General features: G+C 43.4%; 1 protein-coding gene across 2 annotated transcripts in view; it reads left to right on the forward strand.

Moving 5' to 3' along the window:
• Positions 1 to 26,696, forward strand: part of FBXL7 (F-box and leucine rich repeat protein 7) — a 176,949-nt gene that overhangs the window by 147,971 nt on the left and 2,282 nt on the right. The window contains exons 3-4 of one of the 2 annotated variants that reach the window (XR_009818628.1): positions 18,068 to 18,679; positions 23,556 to 24,753. Coding sequence is in view for 1 of the 2 variants with exons in the window: in XM_061995137.1 (XP_061851121.1) it covers positions 18,068 to 18,679; positions 23,556 to 24,292 (1,349 nt within the window). In the remaining variant the exon portion in view is untranslated. Of the gene's footprint in view, positions 1 to 18,067; positions 18,680 to 23,555; positions 26,615 to 26,696 lie in introns of those variants that run through there. The other variant, XM_061995137.1, reaches the window with a different exon arrangement.

Here is a 26,696-nt window from a genome sequence, read left to right on the forward strand (position 1 = left end):
AGTTTCTGCCAAGCTGAGCTGCTGACACCCTGTGAGAGCAACATGGAGGAGCAGACTCTGGGAGCTTCTCTGTACAGAGGCAGAGGAGTTGGAGGTGCTGTGTCTGAGAGAGGTTCGGGACACTGACAAACTGTCCTGAGGGTGGCAAATCTCTGTTGTGGTGTGCAATGTAGTATTTTGCAGTTTGCAGGTGGAAGGCTCATACACAAAGCTGAAATCTAGTGTGTTTTTATAGTACCATGTATAGAAAACTCTGTCATGCAGTGGTAAAAGCTTTAACCTCACCCTCACCACAGGCCTCTGACAGTGGGTAACTCCATGTTTTAAGGGAGACTGGTTAATTTACCTGTTTTGATTTATCTTTGGGTTTTTTTGAAGTGACATCAAGTCTTCTTAAAGCTCTTTTCCAACCCTGATGATTCTGGGATTCTATGGAAACAGTTAATGAGAGAGACTGTTCAACAGTCTTCCTCCTGAGCAAACTTTGCTGTGATAATTGATTTTTCTAGCAGAATCTTCATAGCTCGTATATGTTCTGCATTACAGGTTAACAAAACTTGAACTGAAGAGTGAAACTATTTCAAACAATGAACTTAAGGGTTGCCAGGTTTTTCAGAGCTGCTTGCAAGATGCTGGTGGTTTCAAACTGCATAATACAGTGATGTGTCCAGAGGCTTTTGTTTCAAGTCTACCAGCATCTCTAACTTGATGTATTTTGGAAGTTTGTGTTGTATTATGCATTAGCTTCTTTCCCAAGCACCTGCAATGTTTGCTTTTTCTTTTCCTTTTTTCTTTAAACCAGAACACCTTGTATCTGCATATTCAGAGTCTGTTTGCTGCAACACTGAGTGATGTTGGACGAGTTACATTTGGCTCTGGCTGCCTGGTTTTTTTTACTACTAGTGCTGGGAAACAACAGATTGCATTTCAGCAGCTGTATCTGAGTTCTCAGGGTGGTTGAAGGGACCTTAGGATATAGAAGGATGCACAGCAGGGTGAGCACACCTGTTAGATGCATCTCTTACTGTGTTTTCCAGTATGTCATATTCAGCATCATCTTCATGGGCTAACACAGTTCTTTTATATCTATACCTATATTTATAATTCTGCAAAGAAACTCATATTTCTTTCATGTTTCAAGAGAGAAAGTCAATAGGGTAAAATCCGTCTGTTTTAATTGTGTGATTGGAATGTCCTCATAAGGAATTTGGTATCTTTCCCTAGAAAAAGGTTTAAAATAATTTGTCTAATTGCCTTTAATTTGGTTTCCTAATGATATTAGATGTATATTAATAAGTTTTCCCTACCACACGCTTTTATAAATGAAAGGTAAGCTTTTAATTCTGTCTTAGCACTTCTGTGGTTTCCAGTGCTGTCCATACTTAGTAAGAAACTTCAGAACTGCTGTTTCATTCCATCCATAATTATAGTAATCTGCCTATAGATATAGCCAAGTACAGCTATATATGGAAATAATACACATATCTGTATGGAGGGATAATTAGATTATACCAAGGTTGTGATTCCCTGCTGGAGAACCAGAGTCTGACTCAGCTGCAGTCCTTGCCAAGGCAGAACATGATCCCTCAGTGCAGGTGTTCAGCATCTCCCTGTTGCTCCACTGTGCAGCTCTACTGGTGCTCCATGAGTCCACAGTGAGACTGAGGTTGCTTTTCGAGTTTGTCCATACCTTTTCTAGGCAATGGCTTGTTGCAGCTGGTTAAACAACAGTCGTTAATCCCTGGCTTTATTTTGAAGCTCTCATTGACACCTGCTGTAAATCAGTTTTCTTATCCTTAAGAATATAAGAAAAACAAACAGCAGTGAATGATGAATCACAGGCATGTCCTGAAGTGAGATACTATTTACTTCAGATAGTTTAAACTAAAGTTACAATCAAAGCAGTTTAATAATGACATGCAATTCATCAACAGTCAATCAATTGCACATGTGGAATCAATACTAGTAATGTCACAGATAAATCACAGTGCAGTACACTGAATAAACACCTACAGATAAATAGCTTTATTCCCCCAAAGTTCTAGTCTCTCTTTCACAGTCACACACACATTTTACCAGCATGGGTAGGTTACAGTCCACCCCTATCTGGGGATGCACCCACATCCTGCAGGAGCTGTGGATGCTCTTAACTTGTGGACCTATGAGGCTGCACTCCTGAGCTCATGTGCACCCCAGGAAGCGTGGGTAACTACCTGCAGCTCAGGCAGGTCCTCTGACTGGGAGGCTGCTCTGGTTTTCTTCCTCCTTAAGATGACTGATTGTGGGTGACAATTTTCTTCCCTTTTGACATGATGGGTTTTGGGAAGCACACTGGTTTGATGGATTTTTTACATAGGCATTATACAAACAGTTCACCAATGTTCCTAACTTAAGAGGTGATGTAGCCCAGACTGTTTGCCAAGATTGGACTATATCATCATTGTGTGTTCTTAGATCTCATTTTGGTATCAGCACTAATCTTACACTGCACAGGCAAGGCATGGATGCACACCCTTCATTCATACCCTTGTGTACAACAAAGCTGCTAAATGAAGTTCAAGTGTTAATAGATGACTTTGTGTTCCTGACATTTTGGAGTTTTTCTGTAAGCACAAATCTAAATCCCTTTCAAGGATCAAGTAGCTGCTCACATTGAGCTCGCTGCAACGTACTGCTGGCAGATGAGGCTTTGTTGTGTTACAAGGACTCAAGCAATTTGCCAAAGGAGTGGGCTCTGCCAGCTGTAGTTTCAGCTAAAATAATGTATTCTGCCTGAATTGTTCCTCAGGTATGGCTGCACTTGCATGAAACTCATTATAGTCAGTAAAGAAGATCCACTAGCATCACTGGTTAAGTGCTGTAGATATACAAAGAAATGAAGTGGCAGATTGGCTGTGGTGTGCAGGAACCGTGGCTCAGTCCCAAGGCAGGCATCCCACCTTTGTTTTGGAGGAAGGAAAAGCTGATGATCAGTCCTAATGATCAGACCTCATAGGTGAAAGGGACTGTGCATATCTCTGAAGCTTTTTCTTACTCCATGGTTTCCAAATGGCTTCTGGCTGTTTTATAGCACAGCAGATCCCTTGGGGTATAGGCTTCTCTCCTTCCAGAGTTTATCTAACGGAGATTTCTAAAGCATCATAAAAAGCCTGAGTCAACTATCACTTCAGCAAGGTATGTGTTTGATACCTCATTTCAGTAAACTCAGAGCCTTTTAAGGTGTTTTCCTTAAAAAGGCAGGATGATCAAGACCAGGTTCTGTTCAATAATGGGTAACTGTGGAGTCTCTCCATGAACCTTGCACTCTGCTAATGGAGACCCTAGGAACAGACACCTTTCTGTAAGGTATGAGCTATTTTCATGCTAGGATTTGACACAGCCTGATGCTGACAGAATTCAAGTACTGCAAAAGCCAAAAGAAACTTGGTGGAGAGACAGATCATTGATTGCTTGTTTTCCACCTCCAGGCCAGTATGCAGACATCCTATTTCAGCAGGCAGTGAACTAAAGACCCATTTCATACCATATGGAGATGCTCCTAGGGAGAATTTAACCACTGAGATTCAAATGGAAGGACTTGAGAGCTCTAGTAATAGAGAGATTTCTGTAAGACACAAGCTGCCATGTGCACTCTTGTCATGGAGAATGTCCATGCTTTGGTCTCCTCTGTTTCCTTCAATGTCAAAACAGTCAATCCAAACTGAACGAAGGGGATGCCTTGTGATGCAGACTACCTATGGACACAAACTCAAAAGGTAATCGGGAATTGACAGTAGATCTCACTCTCTTCCAAACTGGATAAGGTATTAAATAGTGAAAGCTTCAAGATACTAGTGCTTGAGTCACCCTCAGGGCTTCAAAAGCATTTTCCTGAATTGTGTGTAATACCAGTATCATCACTGCCTTGCATGTGGCTCACCTGCTCTGTGAATGGAACTACAATGAAGGAAGAAGTGAATGTCACTGTAACTGCATTATAGTAGCTTAGTGGCCCAATGCTTGCAATCTCATCTCACTTCTTAATTCAGCATTTCTCATGCTGACACTTTTGCAGTGTCATACATGATACATGCTATAAATAGTTACCAATCCAACATGAGTGAATGGTAGCTCAGTATAATGAAATGAGGGGAATATTCCAGGCAATTATTAGTGTTAGAAAACATTAATTTGCTGCAAATAGAACAGAGAGAGTAAATCAACCTGTCACTGTTTCAGATTTAGCATGGGGTGAGGGGAGGTGTGATCCTGTGAGATGCTGACTGTTCTGTAGCCACTGGTCCTCTGTATATCCTAGGAAGTGTTTGGCATCCAGGGCCTCCAGCATCAGCCTCTTCACTTGTAAACCCAGTGAGCTGGAAAATGGGAAGTCACTGTGGGTTTCTAAAACATTTCCCAATGTAAATTCTTTCTACCTCCTCATTAGAAGTTTTAAAATGTGACTTTGTGATCTCTGTTTATTGGCTGTGCTCCATGTTTTCATATTATGCTGAAAAAATGCTAGAGAGACATTTTTATAGCTTGGTTGTGTGTGTGTGTTAGTCTTTTGCTTGAAGTCTTGTGCAATTAAGGAGAAAGTGAAGTCATTACTGTAATTTGTGCACTTGAAACTTCAGTATCTAGTGGAACAGCATTAAATGCTTTTTCTAGAACCTGAGACTCATTACATGTACCTTAATTTATATCACACATCTCAGAAACACATCTTGGTCATCACTTTCCTGCTGAAGTGTAGTAATAATACCCCACTTGGACACTACTTTGCTCTCTCTGTAGCTTAAGAGCATAACTTTCCCCTGTGCTTTATATCAATTACTCTTAACTTCTAAAGCTGGTCTTGTAAGGAACAATGTCAGTTGAACTGAAGGTCATCTGAGTATGAATTTATTAGTGCTTCAGTGCCAATTTAGTAGTTCAGGTAGTTCCAAGAAATCTGTAGCCTCAGCTCTGCAGAGAAGGAGAACACGTGTTACCTTTTCTGCACCGAGGAGGAAGACTAGAAATGGAGCATGCTGCTCCCAGAACTGAGACCAGCTGTCTTTCAAACTTGAGTGATGTCACAAGAATCTTCAGTATATTAATTGTATTATAGGGAAAAAAGAGAAGCATATCATCTTGAGGAATTTTTGACTGAAGCACAGCAGTCTCATCAGTCCACATGAGAGGGTTTAAAATGCTTCTGTAGGTCCATGTACATTGTGGTGAAATTCATCCTCTTTTTCTCTCAAAGTGGAGAATGGTCTGCATGTTATGAATCAGGAGTACAGAATCTGTAAAAGCATGCACTGAAACAACCTTCCAAACATTGTAGCAAGGGCAGTGCTCCTCAGCACAAAGTGTGTATTTGTGCCAAGCTGATGGAAAGGAGCGGCACAGCTTTGCTGGCAAAAATAAGTGTCGATTACTCACTGTTATTCTGTCCTTCATTTTTCATGCACCCTGCTACATTCTTTCCCTAAGAGTTTTACTACTCTGTTTTAGAAAGGCAAGGATGGCTGATGGTAAAGGATGGGAAGGTTCTTGTGTCATCTTGTCTAAACAGCAGCTTAAAGCAGATGCCCTTTCAGCCCAGCAGTTCAGTCAGCTTTTCAACCACCCGTCTGTCCACTTATCTTGTCTACTTAACCAGTTTGTTGATAAGGAAATTATATGTAGTAGCTTAAGAAGGATTTTTTTAACCATAGATCACAAACTTCATGTTGAGATAAAGCTGAGATTATTTGTCATATATGATGAGAATGCTACTGGATGTTTTGAAGTAGACCAGTTTTTAGTGAATTCTGGAGAAAAGTGCCCATCATTTCTACAGGTACCAAGAGCCAGAGAATTCTCTGTATTGAGGGTAAACACCTCAGAACAAGTATCCCTTAAGCAAATTCTCAGTAATTGCTGTGTGACCAGCTCACAACATCTATCTGCTTGAGCTTTAACACTTACTGATGAGGGTGATCATTTATCATCTCAATCACAGAAGGTGGTTTTGAATGAGAGGGTCAGGCAGCAGTTGAGATGGATCTTGAGTTGGTGTAATAAAAACCCCAAACTCTGCAAGACCCCCTTGATGAGGGCTCAAATTTGAAGATGCCCAAAACTGTAGTGCAGATTCATACGGTGCCTGTTTGAAAGTGGGACTTAAACTTCATATGCTATTTGTAGGCCATGCATTAGCGTTGTTTCATAGAATCACAGAAGGGTTGAGGTTGGCAGGGACCTCTGGAGGTCATCTGGTCCAAACCTTCTGCTGAAGCAGAGCCACCTAGAGCCAGTTGACTGGGACTGTGTCCAGACAGCTTTGGAATATCTCCAAGGATGGAGACTTCACAGTCAATCTGGGCAACCTGTGCCAATGCTCAGTCACCCTTACAGTAAGAAGTATTTCCTTGATGATGTCCAGAGGGAACCTCCTGTGTTTGTGCCCATAGCCTCCAGTCCTTTCACTAAGCACCACTGAAAATAGCTTGGTTCCATCTCCTGTACACTCTCTCATCAGATGTTTGTATGTGTTCATGAGATTGCCCTGACAGATTCACTTTTTACCTTGGGTTTTGTAAAGAAAAGAGTCTTTCTTTTGTCAAGATGCTAAATATTTCTTGCTTCCACATGCTGCTGCTGCTTTCCTGTCCTTAAGTCTGCTCACAAAGATAAAGCCATAAGCTGGTGGCACTAAATCTGAGGATAAATGTGAAATTGCATATAGAGCTAGGACTCAGTGATGGTGTTTAATATTATTAAGTAAGGTTACTGTGAAAAAGAAGAGGCTGAAGGATTTAGATAATGCCAGCATTCTTGCTTTGAATAATGTCTCTTTCAGCAATTGTGCAGATGTAAACATCACATTTTCTTTTTCCACGTATAGATTTTGATTTAAGTCAAAATTAAACTGTGCAAAATTAAGCAGATTTAATGAAATCAAAATGATGTGAAAACAATTGGTGAATAATATAATCTCATTTCAGCAAATGGAAATCACAGCGGATTGCAAAGGAATCATTAGAGTCACTCATTATTTTATGCACAGTGAGGCAGTTCTTTATCATAGCTTTCAGTACACTGAGAAGTTATTGAAGCTGCCATAAATACAGCGTGCTGAATTCTTGATTTACTTGCACGTTATGTACATCTCACTCCTTAAATGTCAGAGTGCCATATGCCACTGCGCATAAATAGCAATCTGCAGTTTATACATCCCGAGTCGCAGACACAGCAAGAGGGCCCTCAGAAGGCAGGGCTGGCTTGCAGAGGGTGGCTGATGTGCTGCTTTTGCAGTTGTAAGTACCATCTGTTTCGACACAGTCTGGGACTGCTTCACAGTGGTGGTCAGGAATCCACCTAACTCTGTGCACTTGGGCTTGAGCCAGTTACATTTTCTAGCAGGAGAAGGCTGCCAGTGACAATGTGTCTTTCCCACCTTAACTCCCAAATTTCCCAACAAAATTGTAACACTTGTGGTTCTGAATAAGCACTATGTGCTTGCTTAGTGATTGGACTCCAAGATCTGAAAGCTCTTCTCCAACTGTAATGGTTCTATGATTCTATGATTATTGTGTTCTGGACTATTGTGTCCAGTTCTGGGCCCCTCAGTTCAGGAAGGACAGGGAGCTGCTGGAAATAGTTCAGCACAGGGCCACGGGGATGGTGGAGTGGAGCATCTCCCTTATGATGAAAGGCTGAGGGAACTGGGGCTCTTTAGCTTGGAGGAGACTGAGGGGTGGCCTCATTCATGTTTACAAATATGTAAAGGATGGGTGTCAGGAGGATGGAGTCAGGTTGTGCTCAGTAATGTCCAATGATAGGACAAGGGGCAACAGGTACAAGCTTGAACAGAAGAAGTTCCAAAGAAACACAAGGAAAAATTTCTTCCCTGTTCAGGTGAGGGAGCACTGGAACAGGCTGCCCAGATAAGTTGTGGAGTCTCCTTCTCTTGGAGACATTCCAAACCCACCTGGACAAGTTCCTGTGTGACTTACTCCAGGTGGTCCTGCTCTGGCAGGGTTGTTGTACTGCATGATCTCTCGAAGTCTGTTCCAACCCTTCACATTCTGTGATTCTATGTGAACGTTGCATGTGTTGGTAACAGAAGAGGGGACTGCTGGCTGTGTACTCCAGGGCTCTTACCATGTGAAATGCTTATTATAACAAATCCTCATCTTATGTATCTTTGTTAGAAAGATGTTGAATAAGTCAGATTAGGCCAGTCTCCTAGGTTTCTGCTTTGGATGTTCCTTTTCTTTCATCCTCTCCAGAGGATTCCTGTCACTCAGAACTCAAAGGTGATTTGTTGGGGAACTGGCATTGGCAAACAAATTTATTCCTTTGTAAGTGTAATGGATTTGTAAGAAACATAAAACTGTGGATTAAGTGAAGCTTTCTACCACCACTCCTTCAAAACGCCCGGGAGACCAGCTTTGCTTTCTCAGTTTGATCATGTGTCAAAAGGTAGGAGGGATGCAACCCTAGAAATGCCCACATTTGAGGTATTTGCCCACAAAATGAGAGAATGCTTGCCACAATACTAGCAGTTGCTCTTGAAGGAATCTCATTTCTGGGAAAGAAAATAAACTTTGGAAACTGAAGTGTAAGTAGATCTGAGCTGATCAGGAGCAGGTGTTGCAGGTTGGCATTCAGTTACACCATGTACAGTTCTGGCCATCCTACAGATGATGCCTGCAAAAGCATTAATAAGGGAGAAAATACTTCTGCTGTTTTGTGAAGCCTGGAAAGCTCTGGCCACCTGACTGTAATTCCCCTGTGAGATTTAAAAGAGCTCACCTCATTCACCCTGGAGTGTTTTTGTTTAATCTAGAGGCCTCTTCTTGTGCTATGTATGACGCTGGCCTGTAAACTGGAGAGTTGTCTCTCCTTGGATTATCAGCAAAGCCTATGTTTAGAAAGCCTGGATTTATTTTAGGAAGCATATTTGGACTATTCTAAATTACTTTGATTTAATGGATCTTTAGCGTCTAAACTTGAGTGTTAAGAGAGGAGCACAACTTGGCTTTAAGTCTCTTGCTACTATTTGTTCCTTCCTCTGTTTATTGTTCACTATTTGTTTCTGCAATTTTGGAGGCCAAAGCCTGGATCTCTTCTTAATTTGTAAGTCAATCATTTCTGAGAGTTGTGTGCTTTTAAAATGCCAGCATTTGATTAAGAAAAACAATGTTCCTTTACATGAATAATTCACTTTTGGTGAACATGCTGGAAACAGTCATTCTTGGGGGAATTATTTGTGTGCTGTAGAGTTTGCTACCAACTTGATGCAAGTCATCTTGATTACACAACGAAGTGATTATATTGTCAGCTTTCCCCAGAGGCAAGCACTCTCCTGCTTTGTATGTTATTTTCCATTTAGAGCAACACACATCTTCCAGAACTACAGTTTGGGATTCTGTGGGTCCTCTTGCTTTTGATTCACGTGGACAACTGAGGATTTTGAAAACGTTTCCTTCCCATAAATTTATGTCCAGCGACTTACCTTGAAGTTCTATCACAACTTCAACTGAAAGATCTTTCATTCCAGATTCTTCAGTTCTTGAGAGGTGAGAGAGTGGAACAGCTACACCTGACTGGAGCAGCTGATGAGATTGCTGCATTTTGAAGTTGGGATCCATTAGGCATTTGTTCCAGTTTTCCATATAAATTGCAAAGAGACATTTGCATCAATACAGATTTCACGTCAGCGTGTTCAAAGACTGAGTAGGATCTGTTTGCCTCAGCTCAGGGACTGGTTCTGGCCTCATATATATACCTTGAAAGCCTATATTAAGTAATGTACACTTACCTATATTTACATAAAGTGGGTTTTAAATGAAGAACAAAGAGCAATACGTAAAACAGTGAAACACAGAAATGTGAATATTGCCTAGTCAGGCAAGTGTTTTACCTGACAAAATTTTGACCTTGGAGTATGACAAAGTAGCTCAAAGAAAAGGCAGAATATAGCTGTAAGCCTGTATCACTGAACCAAGGCGTTCTCGGGATGAATTGGGAAGGTGTTTTTCATTTTAACCACAACTGGTTAGGTGGGGATGAGGAAAAGCAACCTGTCCAGTTCATGGATAACGCAGTCCTGAGAGCCCATCAAGGCACGGGATGCTTCTCCTCTAGGTGGTACAAGTTAGGTTGGGAGGTAACAACTCAGGAATTGGAGGAGCTGGACAGGAGCTCTTCACTGGCCAATGGGTTCATCTACATTAGTGTTTTTGTTCAGGTCCAAAGCTCACTTTTGAAATTACCCTTAGTCCCTTCTTACTGTGTTCTAGTTACCACCACAAGGCCTATGAACTCCGCTCCTCTCAGGGGAAACTAAAGCAAAAGATATGTTCTGCCAGGATGCCTAAACAGTGCCAAAGGCAACCCTTACTGAGTGTTCAGGTTTGGAGATGTTTTAAATGTTAGTTATAGACATTGTCCTAAAACTAACACCCACTTCTCAGGGCTGTGGGTATTGGGTTCTCAGCAGTAACAGTTTTGCTGCACAAAGCTGCTCTTTCTGGGCTGCACTCCTTACTAAGATAGATATAAACAGCTGGATTTGCTCCCTGGCATGCTGCAAGGAACTGGGAGAGGATCTGACCTGAAGGGGTTTAAGAAGCGCTTGTGCTTAAGCATATACAGAATTCATTTGGGGGTTAGATATTTACTGAATGTGGAAAAATTGTACCATCCAAAATTACAACTATCTCTGTGTAATTTCCCAAATTGCATCTATCTCTCTGTAATTTCCCAGAACCAATGCATTCAAAAACCAGTTTCTCAGAAATGATGTACCAGAATCATCAGTGGTACCAAAAGCAAAGTTAAGATGCTTTGAGTTCGTAAATCAATAGGTAGATTTCTGTGTGATTTTTCTTTTCTTTTTTCCCCTCTCTTGATCATTTTACCTCTGTTAAAAAGATGGGATAAAATTAATTCTTGCCACGTTGCACGGGACAAAGTCAGTAGGGGGGAAATTAGTTCCAGCTCTTGACAGATACACTGTAAGGAAGAATTATTTGCTTAATAAAACTGTTAACGATTACTTCACTTGCAGTGCTGTTTGACTTTAAGCATCTAGTGTGAATATGCCAGGAATGCAAGATCAGGTCTCCAGATATCCGTGGAGGAGTTTATAGACTAAAGAAAGCTGGAGCTCAGCATCAGAGGGAAGTTACACCAGGATAATCCAATGTGTAAAATGTCACACAGAAACCACTATGAAATGGCTTCAGGTTTAAGTTAACATTTCCTTCTCTCACCTGGGCTTGTAACAATGTCTCTAATCTGTACAATAGGTACAGTTTCTTGTTCTCTGGGAGGTTTTTAAAACCATAAAAGGTTATTTTAAGTTCTGTGGAACCGTTCCTTCCAGGAGCATGTGGATGCCATTACCTCATGAGCTCTAAGGCTGCTCTTTCTTGCACTAAAAAACTGAGCTTTGTCACAGACCTTTGCTCACAAAAAATGAGTTGCACAATCTGCAAGTTTTGTCTTTGCCAAAGCCTTTTTTCATTCCTTTGAGTTTACTTTTCAATCTAATTTTCTGTGTTGGTAAGAATAAATTGTCTGGTGAGAGGGAAACGGTAGCTATAACCCATCTCAAGTTTATTTAGACTTTTGCATGTTTCCAACTTGTGTTGGAAACAAACCATTGAAATACAGACTAAATGAAATCATCGTAAGGTGGCCACAGAAGGGGAATAGTATGTTGCATAGTTATCACTATTTGTCAGCTGTGATGATGTTTCAAGAAGGAGTCTTTAGGGATCTGCCCTGCTGTACCTAACAGTATTTGTTAATAGGTTTCTAGACTTTCCACCCCTCTCCAGAAGCCATCTGTTTGAATTGACTTGAGACACAAAGCTATTGATATACAGAGGAATGGATTAAAATTTATGACACTGGACCTGTGGTGTGTTTGGAAAACTGAAAATGAGCACAATTGGAGAAGGTTGCTCTGTACTCAAAATGCTCTGGAAGAAATAGAAGATTAAGGAGAGAGAAAACATACCACTCTCTAAGGAGACAGGTGTGGGGATGATGAATAGATTATATAAACACGAAGATGATGAAAATAGGTGGCCAGGCAGCTGTATGGCACATGGGAATCCGGGCAATACGTCGAATCACATACTGAATGCATCATCCTTCTGAGACTACTGAAGTCTGAAAGACTGGCAATGTGTTTTCCCTGAAATATTGATGGGAAGGACTCCACTTTAGCTGCTGCTGTTTGAGGTGCAATGGTGTGCATAGTGCTTTAAGAGAAATACATACAGACTGGAGAAAACTTCAGGGAAAAAACTAGAAGAAACTGTGGATATTAATAATGTGACTAGGAAGAAAGGGCTGAAGTTTGAGCAAATGTATGTTAGAAATCCTTGCAGGAAGAGTGGAGACCTCTCATTCTTTGCAATCACTGGGAGAGTGGCAAGAAACAGCTTCTGGTATGAGCTGGGTAAAAGGAAAAACTTAGAAACTTGATATGGTGACAACACTGGAACAGGCACCTCAGTGAGCTGAGTAATAGTTGTCTGTGAAAATTAAGAACAGGGCAGACATGCACATCGGAGATGGTCTAAGTGTACATGGTGTACTTGGAGAGAGAAGAGAGAGCTCATCCAACTCCGTTTCTCACTCTATACGTTCTCATTTTGTACGTTCTTGGTTGTAAAAGGTTGCAAAGTCACATGGGTATCTCTGCCGAGGAGCACTTTCCCTCTGGTGTGCTTGCCTGCTGCAGCCCTGCTCAAGTTTGCACAGTGAGTTTTGGTCCAGCTGCCTCTTCACTATCAGCCAAGGTCAGTAGGGCACTTTAGCCCAAGGGAAATGCCTGAAGATGTTTGCAATGTGGAGGATGCTCTTTAGTTGCTATCACTTTTTCTGGGGCTTTATACATGCTCAGGGCCTTAGAAGGCAAATGGCCCCGTTCTAGCCTGTTGTCCAAGCTAAGTCCTTTTCCTGTTCTCCTCTAAGGGCTCACAGCCATATTTGATATCTGTCTGTCAAGTTCAGAAGTGCCTCTTTGAATTAGACCCCAATGTTCCTCCTGTAGAAGCCTGTCAGCAGCTTCTGTTCCCCTTGATGCCATAGGCTCTAGCTGCTACAACCATTAAGCTCCCACTATCCCCAGTCTCTGTGAAAGGAGTAACTTCCTTAGCATGCAAGAAGTTGATGGCATTGTGGTAAAAAATGTGAACTCTATACCCACATTGCACTTAGTGTTGCATAGGTATCACATATTTTCCTGTTATTGAAGAGATACTAAGTAAGTGATGTTTCTCTCCTGTGCCTAAATGCTCCTTGCACACATTATTTTGCCTCTTAACGTTTTGACAAACATGCCAGTTGTTTTGTTTTTCTCAGCCATCCTGACTTTTCAAAGCCTGAACAGTTGGATTTAATTCTTTGCTTAAAAACCTCAGGATTTTGGGGTTCTTTTTTTCTTGACCTGACAGAAGATGAACAGGAAGGATCCTTTGTATTTGTCGGAGACGAATCTGAAATTTGACTGATGTTTACCAAAGATTTCATTTTTGTTTTGTTAACTCTAGGAACTTGAGTTTACAAACTCCCACTGGGTTGAATGGAGTTGTACTTTAAGTATGGAAAATGTTTCAGCCTTTAAAAGTCCATGCTGAGGTCCAGATATCAAGTGTCCCTTGTTAATGTATGTTGCTGGACTAACAGAAATATAAAGTCCTTTTCTCTCTCTGGTTCTGAAATTGGAGACTTCAGATGGTTGTCAATGCCAGAAGGGAGACTAGATCTTGGTTTAAGTCATATATATTTAAAGGCTGTGTTTCCCCAGATGTATGTATTAATTGGGAAACAAACTGGGAGGAGGGGGGCACACACACATAATGCTTTGAAATAAACCAGATTCCTAATGGAATAAGAACGCTCCCTCCAGTGCATTTTCTCCCTCTGTGTCAGCTTTTATGGTTCTGTTTCTGGCACACAGCTTTTGAGATTTCTTTAAAGATTGTTAAGAAAGTCTCTCTTACATCAACCAGCAATTTTCAGAGCCTGAGCAGAACTTTAATGAAAAGCATCTTCAGCAGAAGATCGGTAATCAGGGAGGGAAAGGGGCAAAAATAGGGTGTAGGGAGTGAAGCACAGGGCTGCTTTGTGGTTTGAGTTTTCACTTTCTAAGATCACCAAGATGTAAAGCTGCATTTCAGGCTTGTAAACAATTGGGTTGGGTTTTTTTTCAGGAAAATAAATGCTTGTCCAGGGCACCTGTGTATAAAGATGTGCGCTGAGAACTGCAGTCAGTAACTTTGTTTGCACTTGCAGGGTTGTGTTTACTAATGCACCCTGCCATTGAGTTGCTGTGTCTCAGCCTGACTCAGCCTGTCAGCCAGCACTCAGTGAATGGGGCAGAACAAAATCTGAAGGAAACCTTTAGAGGTTCAGATAATGCTGTAGGAAGCCCCTCCCAACAATATCTGAAAAGCCTGGAAAATGTACAGCAGGCCAAATGTTTTGCTGAAGCTTTAAAGGCTAGCAAAAAGCTTTCCAAGTTCCTGATGGCAAAAAAAGCTCCTGGACTCACCTGCTGTTTTCTTTTGCTTTTCCCCTCAGGGGTGTAGAATGAACAGTAAGTGGGAATACCTCTCTACAGACTTCAGCTGAGCTACCAGCAAAATTCCTGTGTGAGAGCACGTTGCATTATGGGCTGGGCTGAGCAGAGCAGCAATGTTCTCTCAACTTCCTTGTTCAAACACTTCATGACAACACTACAGTCTTCTTGCAAAAATACCTTTGGGGTGGGGAGACAGAGGGCATGCATGTGGATGGATGTGTATGTGTCTGGAAGTCCGTGACCCAAAGGTGGAGGGAGCAAGCTCCACATGATGCACTTTCAGGGCCGGAGGTGAAGGAAAATACAGGATGCACATCTGGAACTGCTCTACTAATGGGAGAATTAAGAGAGCACGAAGCAAGCACGGAGTAAGCACAGAGCATACCCATAAAACAGAAGGTCAAACCTTTTTTAGCTTTAGGTCTGAGTTAAAAACCACATTTTGGTAATTCATTACACACTCAGAATATGTAAGGTATTGATTATTCACAGAGTGTCCAGGACTGATGAAGGAATGTCATTTTGATCCAAAACGAGTGGAGATGAGCCTTATTAGTTTGGTGCTTTGATCACCAGGGAAGGGAATGAGAGAATTGTGGAGTATTAAGTGCTTTTTGTATACTTAAGTGTAGGAATGGAGAGTAGGGAAGAATGTAACCCTGCAGAGATTTTTAGGTGCTTTCAAACATTAAGTGACTGAAAACGTATGTATTCAAAATATGCTGGAAGACTGGTAATCGTTCCCACAGTACTAATAATCATCTCTAGCAGATGTTAGAAGATGAAACTGTTTGCATTTGATTTTTAGTTCTGTCTTTTTCACGGTGTAGAAACACGAGTTTGTTCTGTGAGTCTTATTTATATAATTTCTTTTTCCCTTTTTATACCAGTTTGTGTTAAAAAAAAACCCCAACCAGGCAAACAGACAAAAAGCCAAAAGCAAAATGGTAAAGGGAAAGGAGATGAATTCACCATTCCAAATATCCGTAGTAGTGGAACTTGAAAAATCGTGCATTCTTTTATATTAGAAGCATCTTTGTCTTAAAATCTCAAGAAAAGATGGAAAAAGTAAAGGTTCCAAATCTGTCATATCTCCTGCACATGTTCAGCTGCAGGCAATATCCTTGGGTTTTGGTGGTAATGTGAGGGAAGTCAAACGCATGGTAAGTCCTTGCAAAAATTAATCTAGGGAACTGTTGCCTAAGTGGTCTGTGGAGTCAGGGCTTGTCTGCAGGAGCCTGGCTGCTGCTGGTGCTTTGGGTTGGGTTTTTTTTTTCTCTCCAGCTGTAAATCTCATTTTTAAAATACCAGAGTATACCAGATACTTTCCAAACAACACTCCTCGATGCAGTTATTTGCAATAGCTGCCAGGGGCGTGTTAGGAAATCTCCAAGGGGAGCAGAGTGTCTGCAAAGCCCACTCTGCCTTACAATATGGTTCTTGCTCAAAAATGCACAAATCTCTGGGCTAGATCCATGTAGCTGTAGCACAGACTCAGAAGCCTTGAAGAAACTGTTTTTGCTGTTGCTTGCTGAAATACTGAGTTTCCATCTAAGTAAAACATGATACAGAGGAGGAAGAGAGAATCACAGAATCTTCAGGGTTGAAGGAGACCTCAAAAGATCAGGGCAGGACCACCTAGAGCAGGTCACACAGGAACTCGTCGAGGTGGGTTTTGAATGTCCCCAGAGGTGGAAGGAGATGGCAAAGTGCAGGTTTTACCTTCACAGTGTCCGATGATGGTTTTGATCTCTGCAACTAAACTCGGTGCTTTTGGGCAAGCTGCTGGACTTTGTACCATGGGTTCTTCAGCTAAACAGTTGTGCCTCTCCCTTGCAGACACTGTGAAAATGCAGGCCTGTGGTTGCTTCTATTGCAGCCAGTCACATCAGAGCGTGCCTGTGCCGGGCCAAGTAAAGGCTTGAAAGGGAAATTCAAGTGTAATACACTGATCAGATTAATCTAAAATATACTTAATTTGCAGGCTCTACCTAAAAGCAGATTTGGGCAATTGTTGAATGCATTTCTGGCTCTTCTTTGCTTAGCCTGAGTCTATGCTGTGACAGTCACAGAGCTGTAGATTTGATGTTACTTGAGATGGTTTTGCACGCTTCCCTGAAATGTCTGAACACTGAACTGGTAGCAGAAGTTGTGATGTGGAGGAAAGCCTGGTGCTCTAGAACCACTGTTCTTGCTCTGTTCATTATATATGTTATTCTACTGCACACTAAATTGTGGCACTGTATTCATCTCTGGATGGGGCTTTCCTTCCTAAAGAACTTCTGTTGAGATAGTCCCGAGAGGCTGGAGATGGAAGGAGTGTGCTCAGCAGCAGCATTCATCTCTCATACACTGGTTGCATCTTATGTGGTGTACTGCTGAAATATCTCAGGATCTCTAAGTCTATTGCCCATGACATTTGCCTGACTGTTGAAATGATATCCTACTTGGCTTCCAGTCTTTCAGTTGCTTTGCTTGGAGGGCTGGGAGCAGGAGTGGAAATGACTCATGATCAGCCCATGTCAGCACAGAGAGGAAACAGTTCAAATAAACTCACGGCAAAGGCAACTTTTCTCACTAGTAGAGGCTCTTTATTTTTGTGCCTGCTTTTTGCCAGTGAAGTGAAATAAAGGAGGTAAAGCAATAGCAAATTGTTTTGTGAGGGGGTTTTTTGGGGTCAACTGCTTCCGCCGTGGCAATTAGCCCTAGCAAAAGGAGCAAGTAAATGTTGTGCAACAGCTCTGTAACAAGTTTCCAGGCGTGCTGTTTCTTTGCCACTTACTTTTCTGGGCTTGTTTTTTCAAATGCAGCCAAAGTTCACTTTAGTCCATTGGAAAGGAGGGCTTTCTGCATTCTCACAAAGAGACACAGCCAGCTCCCCTTCAAGAACTAGTCACCGGGCTCTTGGTTGAGCTCCCGACTCCCAGTTTGCGAGAATGGAAAATGAACTTCTTTAGTGACACAATGGAAATAGGTGTGTGGGACTGTGCTTTTCCTATCTGCCCAGGTCTGGTGGAGGAATTAGAGTTTGCTTTGTGAGCTGTTTTTTGGCCTCCCGCTGAACAGCTGAAGGAGCTTACTGCTGCCTAGGTAGTGCCAAGGTTATGGTCAGTTACTCTCTGTCAAAAATAGCTTGTGACTCAAATGTATGAATTCCTTGCAGCATTTGGTTGAGAGTACAATGAATTAAAATCCCTGGACTCCCACTGCCATCTCCTCTTCATTCCAGGGCTCAGACCCACAGCCTCCCCTTCACTTGCTTGGCTTTGGCAGCGCAGCCAAGGACACGTCTTTGTCCTGTACCCAATGCTGAGGTGAACAGTGTTTTCAGAGTAAATATTGGGAAATGTGTGTTTCCTCAGTAGTAAAAATGACTGCTTAAAGCCCCCAAAAAACCCAAAGCCCATCAGGCTCCATTAACAAAAGCGGTAGCGGGGTGCTGTGCTGCACGGAGAGCTCTGCATCCGCCCGCCGCTCACAGAAACCACGGCTTTTGTCTTCCAGATTCCGACCTGAGCATGCGGACGCTCAGCACGCCCAGTCCAGCATTAATATTCCCACCCAATTCTCCCGGCTTCCAGAATGGCAGAGGCTCATCAACGTCTTCATCCTCGGTCACCGGGGAAACTGTGGCCATGGTCCACTCGCCGCCGCCGACCCGCCTCACTCATCCTCTCATCCGGCTGGCGTCCAAGCACCAGAAGGAACAGGCCAACATCGACCGGCTGCCCGACCACTCCATGCTCCACATCTTCTCCTTCTTACCCACCAACCAGCTGTGCCGCTGCGCCCGCGTGTGCCGCCGCTGGTACAACCTCGCCTGGGACCCCCGGCTCTGGAGGACTATTCGCCTGACCGGAGAGACAATCAACGTGGACAGGGCCCTGAAAGTGCTGACCCGGAGGCTTTGTCAGGATACACCCAACGTATGTCTCATGTTGGAGACGGTAATCGTTAGTGGCTGCAGGCGGCTCACAGACAGAGGACTCTACACCATTGCCCAGTGCTGTCCAGAACTGAGGAGGCTGGAGGTGTCTGGCTGTTACAACATCTCCAATGAAGCAGTCTTTGACGTCGTGTCACTGTGCCCAAACCTGGAACACCTGGATGTGTCAGGTAACGGGAGATATTTCAATGTGGATGCCTCTGGTTCCAAAAGCCTTGTTCTTGTCAAACCCTTTCCCCTACGACTGCACATCCTTCCCCTTTCTGCGTTTTCTTTCGAAGTAGGAGTGCCAAGTCTCCTAACACAGTACTGGTGAGACAAGCACCACTTGAATCTCTGTTCCTCAAATGCCAGCAGCACCTCTTTGGTGGCTGGGTCTCCTCCAGTGGAGGCAAGCTGGCAGAGATGGCCACTTCCAAGTAGCATCAGTGCTGCCTATAGATTTTAGCACCAAGTACCCTTACGAGGGCCCACATGGCAGTCAGTGCTACATCATACAGTGAAGGCCAGTCAGTTCAGCAAAACTTGTTTTTCATGTAGACATAATTTCTATGTAGATTATGTAAATGTAATGTACATATCTGTAATTCAATCAATGACTTGAGAAGGAGCTCAGAATTAGTGCTGGGCTTGTGTTTGGGTATAAGCATCAATTGTCATGCCTAGCTAAACTTCAAGGTCTCCTGGTTTCCTTTGCTATTTTAACAAGACTTAGCTAGCTTGAACTTTTTTGTTTGTTTAATAGCCTTATTTATTTTCTTAGCAGCTTTCTGCTTTTCCTTTCACCCAGTTACAATGTATCACTGCAGCTGTTTAGATCAGCAGAAATGCTTTAGAAGGCTTTCCTCAGACCTGTTTTGTCCCCCAAGGTCAGCCACACACAATTTCCTCCCTGCAAATATGTTGGCACTTAATGGAAAGGGCCTAGCCAAACAGAACACTAAAGTAAATTCAATGTTCTATGCTTTATTTTGTGAATTCACTTGTTATTGATGTTGTTACTAATCAGCCAAGACCAGATCTGTCATTTCAGAGGCACTAATGGCAACAAGCAGGACGAAGTGGGATGAAGAAGCAGTGTTATTGAGTCACTAGTAGCTGACAAACTGCTTTTTCCCAGGCTGCCTATCTGGTGTGCACCGTTTTGCTTTCAGTTTTCTGCCTTTTATATTTTTTCCCTGATTTAGCCAACTCTTTCACCTAATATTTTTAGGATGGGAGAAGGTCGGGGAGGGCATCAAGACAAATAACAACAAATGAGAGTTGTTTGCTTGTAGTGATTGCTCTCTGAAGCTGCCAGGTGATAAGGAGTCTCTGCAAGGTTCCTGGCCAACGGACCCTACTTTCAATGACCACTTGCGTATAAACCACTTATTTTTTGCTGCATACTGACATCAGTTCTGGATTGCAAACCACACAGTCAGGTTGAAGCATGGCCAACAGCAGCAGAAAATGGTTGTACCAGTGTGATTTACACCTAGAGCTACGTATCACCTTGAAGGCTGGCTGTATCCCTGGCATGGTTATGCTTTTATTTTACTACATCCTCTAGGGTGATATAGAGAGCTGAGTGACTCAGGTATCCTGGGCCTGGAGAGCCAGGAGAAGAATTACTGAGCTGAAAGTGAACTGCCTTGGCACACCAGTCTGTCAGCTGACACCCTGAGTGCAGTAGGTGGTGGAAAAGGCTTTGGTCCACAGCTCATACTGATAGATATGCTATAGACCAAAAGTGACTTTTTCAAAAGCAAACAAAATGAAAGGATGATTAGTGCTCTTGAAATAGATTCTGTTGGTGTCTGCCTTCATTTCTGGTTTCTCCAAGCCTGTTACTTTCAGATCTAGAAGATAGTGCGTATGTCTTAAGAGCTCATCAGTTTGGTCTAAAGTGTGTAGAGGACAAGTACAATGTCTTCCTTGAATTTTGTCTCATCAGTGGGCCTGGAAAGTAATTTTAATCTCATATTTTTGTTAAGTTGTCCTTTCTTTTTGAAGTGGGTGAGGGAGAAATCCTGGTTTTGAACATGGTCAGAAGCCAGGGTGTTTGGATTCAGACCGAGCTTTTCCTTCATGCACCTGCACATGAATCAGGGATAATTGATCTCTGGGGTCTTATTTAGAGTCCGCTTTTTTCCTTCTGATGTGGGTAATTTTGGAAGATGTTTTGGAAGCAGGATTCTGTTTTCCCCTCCTTCTGTCTGTAGGACAAAGCTTGCACTGAGATTCTCAGGACTGAAGCGGTTCACTGCTTTGGTTTCATGCTGAGCAAGAGAAGTGGGATACATGTGCTGGGGCATGAAGGTAGCTAGCTAGCTACCATCTAGCTAGATGGCACTGGGTAGCTAGCTAATTAAAACCCAGTTCACAGTTGTACATCTAGCTGAATCCCTCTCCCCCTCAGATGGTTGCTTGGCAGCAACATACCAAATCGTTAAAGTCTAAAGACCAGATGTTCATATTAGCTTTTAAGAGTTTTCCACAAAGTTCTGTCACTCTCAGCATCTACCTTGTGGGCAGGTCAGAGATATCTCTGTGAGTTGGTTGAGCTTGACTGTACGTTATTATCTAACACACTAGCCAATGTTTTATTCACTCAGGTTGGAAGTTTCTCCTCCCTTTTAAAAATCAGTTATAGTTACTTTATGGAAAATTCTGTTACAAGGGCTTTGTTTTTACTTGTTTTTTAATTATTTAGGACAGAAAAATTGTTGCAGACTCAGGAACCTGTCGTGTTGCCCAAACATCAGGTAGTTCTATATCAACACGGACTCTTTTTCTGGTGAAACTGTTTTGAATACCCTTCCCATGAAACATTTCACAGTGTAGCCAAAGTAACTAGAGAAGGCAATGCTGAGCTTGTCAAAACAGTGATCACACACTGATGTATGTGCCTCCAACCCTTCTGCGAGCCTTCTGACCCATGCACTTTCTAATTGAGGTGATTAAAGCATTCCCCCTGCTTGGATCCTCAGCAGACAGAACTTTCCCCTTGGCCTCGTGGACCCTTCATTCTCATTTAGCCAGATTATTTTAAAATGGAGTTCTAGGACAGCATGTGAAATAGTCTGAAGAGGAGATAGCACTGGTCACTTTTAAGATGATGTTGTTTGTTGAGCAAAGTCCTTTTTGCTTCCAAGTCCCAGAGATTCTGCATGACCTGGGGACAATTTGCCCGTTTCACTGTAAGAAGCTAAAGGTAAAATTTGCATCTGTTCACATAAATTTGAAGCACAAGTTAAAAATGCAGCTGCAAATGCAAATGATGAATATAGAAAACTAATTGCAGGTGGCAAACTGTTTTGAATCCATATCCAATGCTTATTTACAGCATGTACATGAGCTCACTGGGTTATCTCAGGGGATTTTTGTTGTTGTTTTTAAGAAGGCTATTCATACCTTCCACTAAGCCTCTAAATGAGACCTTGTTGTATCAAGTGGTATGGGTTTGGCTCATTCAGGTTCTTGAGGTGAGCTCCATACGTTGCTGTGCTCTTTACTTCCAGGCTACAAGCTTTGCGCAGCTTTCTGAGAAGTGGAGCTCTAAGGTTGTCATCCTGCCTTTTTGTGGTTCACTTCATCCCTGTTGGCCAGTGTTTCAGCAGTACAGAAAAGCTCTTTCTATCCCTGCCTGAGGACACTTTCCTAAGCATAAGCTGCAGAATCTGAGTAGATATCTATGGCTAAAACTACTGGGCCTCGATCACTAACAGGTAGACTCTCCCTTCTTCTTGCAGCTACTTCTAGCTACTCTAATGCCTTGTGCCCAGCTGAACTTGGCACAGGTAAGAGTTTCCCATCAGGAGCCCAAGACTGCCAGTGTGCAGTGCAGTAGAAACAGCACTTTCCAAAAAAAAAATCTTTAATTCTCCACCATGTGCAGAGTGGAGGTTAAAAATGGGAGAAGCCTGAGAGTGTGTTTTTACCTTTAATTAGCTCTTTCTCATTCCTTGCAAGATCTGGTGTTTCTCCTCTAGTCTAGTTACCTGCACTTATGTCCAGATTTTCTCACTTGAAGCAGCCCTTTCCTGTGTGTCTATTCATGTCCTCTCATGCCCTAACCAATCAGTTGGCTCCTACTGTCTCTCCCCATTGTCCTTGGGATACCAGAATCTCCACCCTACTGCAAGCACAGAGCCTTGCCATAGTTTTATATCCTTCCCACATCGCAGGCTTGGGGCTGGATTCACATCTGTTCTCCAAATGGAGAACAATTTGGAGGGTGGATGTCATTTGTTTCTTTTTAAATGGGGTTGGGGGGGTGAAAGAGCCTCTGATGTTGGTTTTACAAACTCAGCTAGTCAGCAACGAGACGGCCTCTGATCAAAAAGCTGCGTCAGTTGTCACGCAGTACCATTTTCTCAGGTTGCCAGTGGGTTCATATTGCAGTAACAGGTTACAAACTGTCTCTAGGTAAACCTAGGATCATCACCTTACATTTGGTATACGGACAAAATCAATCTGTCGCTTTGCTGGTGCTCAAAATGCCAAAGCAACCCACGGAGTGACTGGAATGACTCCAACGGAGTTTATTATTTCCTCTGGTGTAGGGACACATCACAGCAAATCCAGACTAGTCAGTCGAGATGACTCTGTTCCTGCAGTGTGAAGGTGCCTCCCTCATGTCCATAGAATCATTTAAACCACAAAATCACAGAATGATGGGGTTTGGAAGGGACCTTTAGAGATCATCTAGTCCAACCTCTCTGCTCAAGCAGGTTCATCTAGTTGAAGTCGCACAGGAGGGCATCCAGGAGGGTTTGGAAACCTCCAGAGAAGGAGCCTTCACACCTTCCTTGGGCAGCCTGTGCTGAGGCTCCCTCACCTCAACAGTACAGAAGTTTTTCCTTAAGTTTAAGTGGAACTTTTGTGTTCCAGCTTTTGTCCATTACCCCTTGTCACTGGACGCTACAGAAAAAAGTGTCACCTCATCCTCTTGACATCCACCTTTCAAATACTTGTCAGCAGGCAATTTCAGGCCCCTGCTTTGGCCTTGCCGTGTGACCTGGTTTTACTGCTCACTTACATTCGCTGTGTTCTTCCACTTAGGCTGCTCCAAAGTAACATGCATCAGCCTGACTCGCGAAGCCTCCATCAAGCTGTCCCCCTTACACGGGAAACAAATCTCCATCCGCTACTTGGACATGACAGACTGCTTCGTCCTGGAGGACGAGGGCCTGCACACCATCGCCGCCCACTGCACCCAGCTGACCCACCTGTACCTGCGCCGCTGCGTCCGCATCACCGACGAGGGCCTCCGCTACCTGATGATTTACTGCCCCTCGGTGAAGGAGCTGAGCGTGAGCGACTGCCGCTTCGTCAGCGACTTCGGCCTGCGGGAGATCGCCAAGCTGGAGTCTCGCCTGCGCTACCTGAGCGTGGCTCACTGCGGCCGCATCACGGACGTGGGCATCCGCTACGTAGCCAAATACTGCAGCAAGCTGCGCTACCTCAACGCACGGGGCTGCGAGGGCATCACGGACCACGGCCTGGAGTACCTCGCCAAAAATTGCACAAAACTCAAATCGCTGGACATCGGCAAGTGCCCTCTGGTCTCGGACACCGGCCTGGAGTTTCTCGCCCTCAACTGCTTCAACCTGAAGCGCCTGAGCCTGAAATCATGCGAGAGCATCACCGGGCAGGGCCTGCAGATCGTAGCTGCCAACTGTTTTGACCTGCAGATGTTGAACGTGCAGGACTGCGAGGTGTCGGTGGACGCTCTGCGGTTTGTAAAACGACATTGCAAGCGCTGTATCATAGAGCACACCAACCCTGCCTTCTTCTGAAAGGAAACCCCACGCCTGCCGTCACAGTGCAGTATGAAAAACACTGACGTATAAACACGCGCTCTCATTTCCAGTAATGCTGTCTTTTCTGTCGCTCACGGGAGTCAGCTTTTCTTGTATGTTGCGGGTGAGGTCGTGTTTCTAGAGGACTATTGTGTTTGCTTTCTCTGTGATCACTTTTTAAGGTGCGGTGGGTCTCTGTGGAGAGGCTGCCTTAATGCAAAAGCAACGAGTGCTCGGCGTCCCCGGTGGCTGCCATTTCCATAACAGCCGTGATCTTGTCCCAGGCTACAGTAGCTACCTCCAAAGGAAATAGCACATAATCCCTCCTTTGGAAGTGCTACGAAGCTGTGTCAAATACATCTGAATTCCAGCTGTGCACACAAAGCTGACTATGCAAAATGTGTCTGTGTTCCCCGACTTCTTCCAGTATGGCTGTTAAAGCGTCCCCTCATCTCCAAGTAGGTTCTCTTTGGTAGTTATCTGTTGTACTCCCTCAGGAAATACTGGGTAATGTTCTTAAACGTACTTGATTGAGGCAGAATAAGACCTGCTGGCCATTGCCGAGCACTCTGCTGAGTGAATCTGGAGATTGTGCCCACGCATGGATTCTCTTGGAAAGCCCACCTTCAGGCCACTCCTGCATCATCACTACTTGCCTTCGTTCCTAAATCTGTCCTCTCCTGCATGTGTAGTACCACTCGCTGGTAGCAGATAGGGATTTCTGGGTCTGATAAGCAGTGACCTATTCACTGGAGTGTAGGAAAACAGATGAGATGTTGGTGGCCTGGCAAAGTAGAAAGCCAGCCCATCAGCCTGAGGAGCTGCTGTAATTCTGCTACGGGCTGAGATGGGACTGTGGTACCCTGAGGACCCTCTGAGGCATTGTGGAGCAGCTCACACAGGGCATGGGCAATTGCTGTGCTGTGCAGCTGTCTCCAGAAAGCCTGTCTGTGTTGCTTCAGTGTATGTTTTCAGCAGCCATGGCATCACTGCAGTTGACACTCCCTGAGCAAACCCGGCACGTGCGTTGAGGCAAATTCAGTGTGTGCCTTAGTACCTGTAGAAACATGACCCTTTTCTGTGGCCTTCCAGTTCAAAGGATAGATGGCTGATCTCGAGATTTCAGAGATGTGAGACTGATGTTAGACAACAACCCTGGGGACAGAGGAGCTTAGAGTGTTGTAACATTAGATTTAGATTTTGTGAAGCCTTGTCTCTGTATGTTCCCTTAGGCTGGAGAAACAGCTGCTGCTCAATGAGGAATTAAAACCCTGTGACACTGGGAGCCCTTTGTACTCTCATGGTCGCTCTCACTCTTGCAAGAGTGGTTTTGGAGGTTCCCCCGTCTCGTCGGCGTGTGGCTGTTGGACGGTTTTTCTTTCTTCACAATTTTCTGACGGCCTTTTCTCTGTATTTTCACATGTAATGCTCAGATCTGAAAGCCAGACACGTTAGGGATGATGATATTTTCAGGCAGGCCCCCTGCGCCTGACTGACAGGTGAATTCATACGTTCAGCTCAAACGCCATCAACGTCTCGGTAGAGAACATCAGAAGGGAAGCGCCGTGTCTGGTTTTCATAAGCAGTAGTTCCATCATCTCCAGACAACGCTAATAAAACCGTTGATATGAAGTGAAAATCCATATGCTCGAGAAAAAAAATACAGAGCTGCTGAGGAAATACTCCTAGCAATGCTCTCTCAAATTACAGCAGAAAAAAAGAAATGGTTTGGACATGTCCCTGCAGAGGGAACTTGTCCTACTGCTGCAAAAAAATTCCTGTAAGTTATGTATGTTCCTCCAATTTCAAGTTTCTTAACACACAGGATGTCATCAGCTCCCAGTGATAAATCAGATCCTAGCAAAGCAAAGAGGGCCACGGAAAAGGAATTTGTCATTGCTACTGTTACTGGTCAGTGACTGACAGGGGATGATACCATTCTTTGGCCAGTTAATATCACTGGTTTTCCTTTTTGTATTGTTAACATTAAGAGATTCTTCTCCAGCAAGTAGAACAGTATATTTTATCCGAGCCAGCTTTACTCTCTGTTTATCCTTTATCCCAAAATGGCCCCGAGGATAGTTAAATGTTCAACCCGTTCCTGAGGATGGTGGGATTTTGAGCCATTTGCACTCACGAAATATAAGGCCTCATTAGTAACATTTAACTGTTTATTAAAAAAGAGGGGAAAAAAAAGCCAAAAAAAAAGCTACATTTTCTGGCTAAGCTAAATTGAGTGAATAGTGCTACATGGTTTTTGAGGTTTCTAATGTTTAAATTGGCCTGTACTGTACAAATCTCACTATAAAGCCTTAATTTGCTACCAAGAAATAAAGCAATATATTGGTAACTGGTGAGTGTGCATTGTCATTTGCACTGATCGATTAACTCCTGGTGAAAA

The sequence above is a fragment of the Colius striatus genome, chromosome 4 (genome assembly GCF_028858725.1).
Source record: "Colius striatus isolate bColStr4 chromosome 4, bColStr4.1.hap1, whole genome shotgun sequence".
Classification (NCBI taxonomy): Eukaryota; Metazoa; Chordata; class Aves; order Coliiformes; family Coliidae; genus Colius; species Colius striatus.